Source organism: Belonocnema kinseyi, chromosome 6 (assembly GCF_010883055.1).
Source record: "Belonocnema kinseyi isolate 2016_QV_RU_SX_M_011 chromosome 6, B_treatae_v1, whole genome shotgun sequence".
NCBI lineage: Eukaryota > Metazoa > Arthropoda > Insecta > Hymenoptera > Cynipidae > Belonocnema > Belonocnema kinseyi.
In genome coordinates, this window is record NC_046662.1 from 7962509 (window position 1) to 7970962 (window position 8454).

Genomic DNA, 8454 nt, shown 5'->3' on the forward strand with positions numbered 1-8454 from the left:
AGGCAAAACAGTGGGTTCCACCGGGCCAAAGTGCTCCGAAGCGTCCAAAAACGCAACACTGGGTCGGAAAGGTTATGGCCTCCGTATTTTGGGATGCACATGACATAATATTCGTGGACTCTCTTGAAAAAGGTAAAACCATAACCGGAGCATACTATTCATCATTATTGGACCGATTGAAAATCGAAATCGTCGAAAAACGATCGCATTTGTAGAAGAAAAACCCGCTTTATCATCACGACAATGCGCCTGTTCATTCATACTTAGTTGCACAAGCAAAATTGCATGAAATCGGCTTCGAATTGGTTCCTCAGCCACCGTATTCACCAGACCTGGCCCTAAGCGACTATTACTTGTTCCCGAACCTGAAGAGATGGCTCACCGGTAAGCGTTTTTACTCAAATGAGGAGCTCATAGCTGAAACTGAGGCGTATTTTGGAGACCTTCCGATCGAGTACTTTTCGGACGGTATCAAAATGTTAGAAAATCGTTGGACTCGCTGTATCGACCTAAAAGGAGAGTATGTTGAAAAATAAAACCGACTTTGGCCAAAAAAACGTCTCCGTGTTTCATTTTTCAGGGACTTATCAGACTGCCTAGTATCATGGAAGAAGCAATGATTTTTGCTACGTGAATGAGAATTTTGTTTACTGAAGCAGACATATAGTACCAACTACAGTGTTTTACATACATTTCTGCAGTTCCAGTAGCAAAGTTGTGAATCTAGAGATTAGCTAAGCATATAGCGTAGATATCTCTTATTAAAGAATTAAAGGAAAGCACCTTCCATACAATATTTGCAGTGATGCATTTCTTAATTCAAACTGTCAATAATTAAAGTAATAATAATAAGGTGACCAGCTGCCCATATTATGATGGTTTATAAGAATAAAGATGTCTTTATTCAATTTTCAATGTAGGTGCTGCCTATGGACGTGCTGAGAAGGAGATACGAGACTTGATTCTTGTATCTGGCTTACCATTCCTTCCTACACCAATGGGCAAAGGAGTGGTTCCCGATGAGGATCAGCATTGCGTGTCAAGTGCAAGAACGGCTGTTTTGCAACAAAGCGATGTTATTTTACTACTGGGAGCCAGATTAAATTGGATGCTTCACTTCGGTCGCCCGCCAAGGTTTCAAAATGAAGTCAAAGTTATTCAGGTTTGAAGGAAATATTCCATGAAAAATGTGAATACGTAACACATGGCTAAATAATAATAATCTTCTTTCGATCTCTCTAGTAGCTTAAGGGAAAAGCACCCGACTGTGAAATTTAATTTAAAAAATATTTAATTCATAGCTACACCTAGTCTGAAAACACGTTAAGAATTTCTGTTATTCTCTGGCGATAATACAAATCCCATGAGTGCGTAACATCTGGCAAAATAATGCATGTATTCCTGAAAAAGGATTCTTCTTTCGATCTCTCTAGTAGCTTAAGGGAAAAGCACCCGGCCGAAAATTTAATTCAAACAATATTTAATTCATAGCTACATCCAGTCTAAAAAGACATTAAGAATTTCTGTTATTCTCTTATGATGACACAGGTTCCTTGAAAATTAAACAAGTTACGCAGTTAAGATTTAAAAAATCAGACACATTAAACTACATAAACGCTTTTGCCTGTATAATTTGCAGATAGATATTTGTGCGGAAGAATTGCACAATTCAGTTCCAGCAAGTGTGGCTATTCAATCAGATGTTGGGCCAGCAGTCGAAGCATTATCCACACTTCTTAAAAACAGAAATTATTTTATGAGCCAAAGCAATCCCTGGTGGAGGGAACTTATTTCGAAGGGTCAGAAAAACAGGGAAATGATTCAAGTATGTTGATTTATAGTTGCAAAAGCTATTTTATATTACAAATTTGTTCATGTGACAACATTGTTCAATGTTTCAGAGACTGGCATCCGATACATCGGTACCGTTGAACTATTATACAGTGTTTAACCACATTCAGAGCATCATACCGAAAGGTAAGTATTATAGTCTAACCATAGGCGGTGGAGCCCTAGTGGGCACAGGGGACAATGCCTCCCCCCTCTCCTAAAAATCCAAAATTTTTGCGAAATATTTTTAATCTTTATCAAATCTTTGAGATATCATTGCAAACTTTCTCACAGCTTTGTGAAATCCTTGGAAATCTTTCCGAAATCTTTGAAATTTCTGGGAAACAATTAAAATCTTTGTGCAGTATTTCAAATTTATCTGAAAACTTTGCGCAATATTTGACATTATTGTTCAGTCTATGAAATCCATCTTAAATCTTTGTGAAATAATAGAAGTATTTGTGAAATCCTTTAAATGTATCAGAAATATTTGCAATATTTTTGAAATCTCAATGAAATCTTTATGAAATTTTCGGAAAATCATTGTATTTTCGTCAAATATATCAAATATCTTCTGATATCTTTGTAAAATATTTACAATTTTTAGGAAAACATTGAAATCTTTGTGAACTCTTTAAAAATCTTTGCGGACAGATGACTTCTGGAGGGGTATTACTGAAGGCACCCTCTATATCCTAGAACGTTCCCACAGCATACCTCTTTTGTTTCTACCGAGCATCCTGCCTGAAAAGCATGCTGTCCTCTGTGCAGCGGGCAAGCCAAAAGTACTTCATCTCAGCCTCTCCCAACCTCATCCTCTGATCCTCTGGTCCCAACCAGCCTCTCCAGCGTCTTTAGAATAAAAGACGTTAGGCTGATTGGTCTGAAATCTTTTGCACCAGTGTCGCCCTCCCTCCCGGGTTTGGGAATAAAGGCCACTCTACCGTCCTTCCATGCCGATGGCATACGTTTTAGAGCGAGGCTTGTCCTAAATAATTTCGTCAGATGAGAGATGACAAATTCCAGGCCTTTTTTTTAAAGCACTGGGTACATGCCATACCCTTTGGTGATTTAGAAGGGCAGAAGGACCCTACGGTCCATTCCAACTTTTCTTGGTCTACGACCTTTGAGGCGAAACTACAATCGGCCCGCCTCAACTCTTGACCCCAGTCCTCCTCCTCTAGGTCGGTTTGAGTTCGCTGAAAACCCGAGAAGTGAACTTCCATCAGGCGGTTCAGCGTTGCTTCTTCTTCGACAAACTCGCCATTTTCGAGCCTTATAAGCCCGAGGCGAGCTTCCGGGTTTTACGCTAGGATTTTGTGGAACCTTGCTGTTTCCGGAATATCTTTCGATTCCTCACAGAAGCCCCTCCAGTATTCCTGTTTATACCTCCTTATATTTCTATTTTATTCATACTGAGCCGTCCTATAGATGTCCCAGTCCGAAGGCAACTTAATTCTGTTTGCCCTATTGCACAGCGCTCTTGCCTTTTTATGGAGTTTCTCCAGGTGCGTATTCCACCATTCTGCTCCTTTCCTAGACCTAATTGTGCTTGTAGGGCAATTGTTTGCATACGATGTAATCAGAGCTTTTCGCAGAAAATCCGCGGTGGTCTCTAACTCAGCAATGCTGCCATAGTTTGTGGGAAATTCCAGTAGCTTTTCTCTGAGTTCCTCTTCATATGAGTCCCAGAGTGTGTTTCTAGGGTCTCTGATTTTCAAAACCACTGGTTTACCTAGGTTTAGCTGAAACAAGATATATTTGTGGTCCGAGAAGAAACGAGAGAAATCGTTAGAAATTCTTTAAAAATATTTGCAAAATATTTGAAATATTAGGTAATATTTGTGTAATTATTGAAATCTTTGTGAAGTATTTGAGAAATTATTGAAGTTTTTAAAATCTTTGGGAAATCATTATTCAATCTTTGAAATATTTCTGAAATCTTTGCGAAATATATGAAATCTTTGTAAAATCGTTGTGAAGTCTTTGTGATTTTTTTTTTAAATTTTTACAAAATATTTTAGAAATTTTCGGTAATATTTTTGGAATTATTGAAATCTTGGTGAAGTATTTGAGAAATCATTGACCTCTTTGGGAAGTTTTTTAAATCAATCCGAATCCTTTGAAATCATTCTGAAATCTTTGTGAAATCTTTTAAATCTATCTGAAATCTTTATGAATTCTCTAAACTTTTTTGCGAAATAGGTGAAATATTTGTAAAATCTTTGTGAATTCTTTGTGAGTTGTTTTAAAACCTTTGTGATATATTTTTTCAATTTACGGTAATATTTCCGGAATTATTGAAACCTTTGTGAAGTCTTTTAAATCTATTTGAAAACTTTGAAATCATTAGGAAATCTTTGTTCAATTTTTGAAAATCTGTCTGAAACCTTTGTGAAATAATAGAGGTTTCTATGAGATCTTTGAAATCTATCGAAAAACTTTTTGAAATTATTGAAATTTTTGTGAAATCTATGTCAATTCTCTAAAAATATTTGCGAAATATTTGAAATCTTTGTGAAATATTTGTTCAGTCTTTGGAATCTATCTGAAATCTTTGCGAAATATTTAAAATCTTTTTCAAATTATTTTACGCTTTGTGAAATCTTTAAGAAATTATTGAAATCTTTTTAATCTTTGGAGATTCTTTAAAAACTGTTGAGAAATATTTGAAATATTCTGTAATATTTGTGAAATTATTGAAATCTTTGTAAAGTATTAGAAAACTTATGGAAGTCTTTGTGAAGTCTTTTAAATCTATCCGAAATCTTTGAAATCATTAGGAAATCTTTGTTTGATATTTAAAATCTGCAATCTTTGCGAAACAATCTTTGTGAAATATTTGAAATTTTCGGGATATTGTTGATATCTTTGTTCAATCTTTGAAATATATCTGAAATCTTTGTAAAGTCTTTGTGAATTTTTTACAAATCTTAACAAAATATTCTTTAAATATTCGGTAATATTTGTGAAATTATTGAAATCTTTGTGAAGTCTTTTAAATCTATTCGAAAACGGAAATTTTTGTTCAATCTTTGAAAATCTATGTGAAATCTTTGTGAAATAATAGAGGTATCTGCGGAATCTTTGAAATCTATCTGAAATCTTTGCAAAAGCATTTAAATCTTTGTCAAATTATTCAAATCTTTGTCAAATCTTTGCAAATTCTCTAAAAATCTTTGCGAAATATTTGAAATCTTTGTGCAATCATTAAGAAGTTTTGGTTAAACCTTTGAAAATCTATTTGAAATCTTTGTGAAACAATAGAGGTCTCTGTGAAATCTTGAAAATCTATCTGAAATCTTTGCAAAATCATTTAAATCTTTGTGAAATTATTTAAATCTCTGCGAAATCTTTGCGACTTTTCTAAAAATCTTTGCGAAATATTTGAAATTATTGTGAAATCGTTAGGAATCATTTGTTCAATCTTTAAAATTTGTCTGAAGTCTTTTGAAAATAATAAAAGTCTGTGTGATATAGTTGAAATTAATCTGAAATCTTTGCGAAATATTTTAAATCTTTGTAAAATCGGTAATAATGCGGTAATATTTGTGAAATTACTGAAATTTTTGAAATCTATCTGAAATCTTGGCGAAATATTGAAAATCTTTGTGAAATCTTTTTGAATTCTTTAAAAATCTTTGCGAAATATTCAGTAATATGTGTGAAATTATTGAAATCTTTAAGAAATTATTGAAATATTTTTAACCATTAAAAATATTTGACAAATATTTTAATTGTTTTTGAATTTTTTTTTGGAAATATTTGGTAATATTTGTGAAATTATTGAAATCATTGTGAAGTATTGGAGAATTTATTGAAGTCTTTGGCGAAATATTTTTTATCTTTTTTAAATCTTTGAAATCTTTCGGAAATCATTGAAGTCTTCTTTTAATTCCCTCGAAATCTTGGCAAAATATTTGAAATCTTTGTGAAATCTTTTGTATCTGTCCAAAATCGTTGCGAAATATTTTAATTCTTTGTGAAATCTTTGAAAAATTATTGCAATCTTTGTCAAATCTTTTTTGCAATCTTTGAAATATTTGTGAAATCTTTGGCAATATGAATTTTATACCTGTATTAGTGAACTATTTATTATTTAAGTTCAATTTTTACATAGTATAATAATTCTTAAATTATGTCCAAATTGTACCATTCAATATTATAAATATAGTTAGGCCCTTGCCCCCACAAAGAAAAAAAAGGTTTCGCCGCTTCTGGGTCTTACCAAAGAAAGTCAAATTAAAGTTTTCATTGTTAGAAACGAAAATAGCTATAAAAATGGTATTCCAATTGTTCTTGTGCCTTTTTAGACAGCATTATTTGCTCTGAAGGAGCCAATACTATGGACATTGGCCGAACAATGTTGCTGAATAATTTACCACGGCACAGGTTAGATGCTGGAACTTTTGGGACTATGGGCGTCGGTCTTGGTTTTGCGATAGCTGCTGCTCTTTATTGCAAAGATAACGAACCATCGAAAAGAGTGATTTGTGTCGAAGGTGACAGTGCCTTTGGCTTCTCAGGAATGGAACTTGAAACAATGTACAGGTAACTTATAATCGAAAATAATTCCCAAAAGCAAATGGACATTTGAAACTACTTCTTCCCCATCTTAAATGTTGAGGATATATCTGATTTAGAGAGATGAAGACAAATTATTTTGGTCATATGTTCAATATATATGTTTATTTAGTTATAAACTTAACCCTTAACTGGTACAACTCATTTTTATTACGTAAATGGCATAACGGGTGTTGTTCACCCCACATGTTCAAACCTGTCCCGCGCAGCCGGTATTGAATATTTGTACAAAAAATTAGATAATGTAGTTTGAGATATTTTTAAAAAAATGGAATCGACTTGATAAAAGTCACACGTCGTCCATTTTTCGAATTCAGTACGGTGAATTCGAGCTTAAAAATTTGTTGGGGTATTTTTTACCCATAGTGACAGTTAAGTGTTAAAATTAACCGACGTTTCGACCCGTCCTTGGGTTTTCCTCTAGGTAAAAATATTACAAAAATGACACAAAACGTCGTTGAAATTAAAATACAAACAACGGTTATCGTACAAAACCATTTTAAAATTTCTATTTCTTTACTGTAATTTTCGTCATTATACTATTGTTCGCAAAGAAAGAAAAATAATAAACAGTTATTGTGAACTGCGGCATAAAATTTGAGGCTTTGTCTTGAATTTATGATGTGCAATCTTATCTTATGTAGAGATCCTATTGGAAATGGTTAAACTGCGATACGCCATCTAGTGGCAAAAATCAGAACTAGAGAGAGTGGGGTACCATTTTAAATTGTACAAAAAAGTATTTTTACAAATTTTTTGGTGGAGCTTGAAGCTTTTTTTACAAACTGAAAATAATTCATCATTGAAAAAAAAGTGTTCCACATGAAATTTATATCTTACACAGTGAAAAAAAACACATTTTTCGACAGAAATGTTTTTCTAACAAAAAAAAAACTATTGTACTACTTATAATTTTTTTTAATGTAAATTTTTATTAATTTATACAAAAACTATTTATTATCTAAATAATCTGACCTAAAAGTTAAATTGGAATTTGTGTTTCAATTTCAATCATCTATTATTATTATTATTATTATTATTATTATTATTATTATTATTATTATTCTTTACATAATCGGGTTAAAATTGGTCACTACATAAATTCATTAAAGTTCATTTAGGCCTATAATGCATTAAACCTTAAATGACATATTAAAATAATTGATTTCTTGTATAAAAATATTTTTCACAAAAATGTGTTTTTTTTAATCTACAAGATGAAAAATCGATCTAAAACGATTTCTTTTGGATAAAGATTTATTCTTAGTATTCACTAATTGTTTTAAACTTCATAAACCAGTCGTAAAAACACTTTTATGCACAAATTAAAATGCATCTTTAAAATTCCACATATTTTTTCTAGTTCCCGTTTTAAGCATATCAAAACTGTATGAAATATATGAAAATATAAATGTTTAGAAAAAGTGTTTTTTAAACTTCTATTTTTTGTTTAAAAGTTACTTTTTTTTAGTTAATAATTCAGGCAATTTTACGGAAAGTTGTCTTTTTTAGAAGAAAATTAATCTTAATGCTTAAAAATTACTCTTTTTTCTATATAATTCATTTTCTTGGTTGAAAATTGAACTATTTTGTTGAAAATTAATATTTTACGATTCTATTTTGAGTCACATTTTTTTTTTTATTTGAACATTCATGTATTTTGTTAAAATTAGTCTTTTTTGGTAGAAAATTAATCTTCTTAGTTGTAACATTTTATTGAAAACTCGTTCTTTTTTTAATTGAAATTTATTTTTTTTTAATGTCAATTTAATTATTCGACATTTGGTTGAAAAGTAATCTTTTATCGTTAAAATTTAACCACATATTTAGTTGAAAATTGATTTCTTTTGTCAATATTTTATTTTTTTCGTAGAAAAATATTAATATTCGTGGTTGAAAATTCATTTTTTTGGCTAAAAGACTAATCATTTTTGTTAAAAATATACGAGGGTAGTTCAATAAGTCCTTAGAATGACCAACAGATCGCGCGCGAATCGCTCCAAATCATCTGTTTTCAGTCAGCACCACTCCCGACTAGAT

The 8454-nt window shown here is 31.8% G+C and overlaps 1 protein-coding gene across 1 annotated transcript in view; it reads left to right on the top strand.

Annotated features, from left to right (window-relative positions):
• Window positions 1-6415, top strand: part of LOC117174231 (2-hydroxyacyl-CoA lyase 1) — a 22191-nt gene extending 15776 nt beyond the window's left edge. The window contains exons 6-9 of the mRNA XM_033363112.1: window positions 921-1162; window positions 1640-1825; window positions 1902-1977; window positions 6144-6415. Of these exons, the coding sequence (XP_033219003.1) occupies window positions 921-1162; window positions 1640-1825; window positions 1902-1977; window positions 6144-6385 (746 nt within the window). The 3' untranslated portion in view covers window positions 6386-6415. The remainder of the gene's footprint in view (window positions 1-920; window positions 1163-1639; window positions 1826-1901; window positions 1978-6143) is intronic.
• The last annotated feature ends 2039 nt before the right edge of the window (window positions 6416-8454 follow it).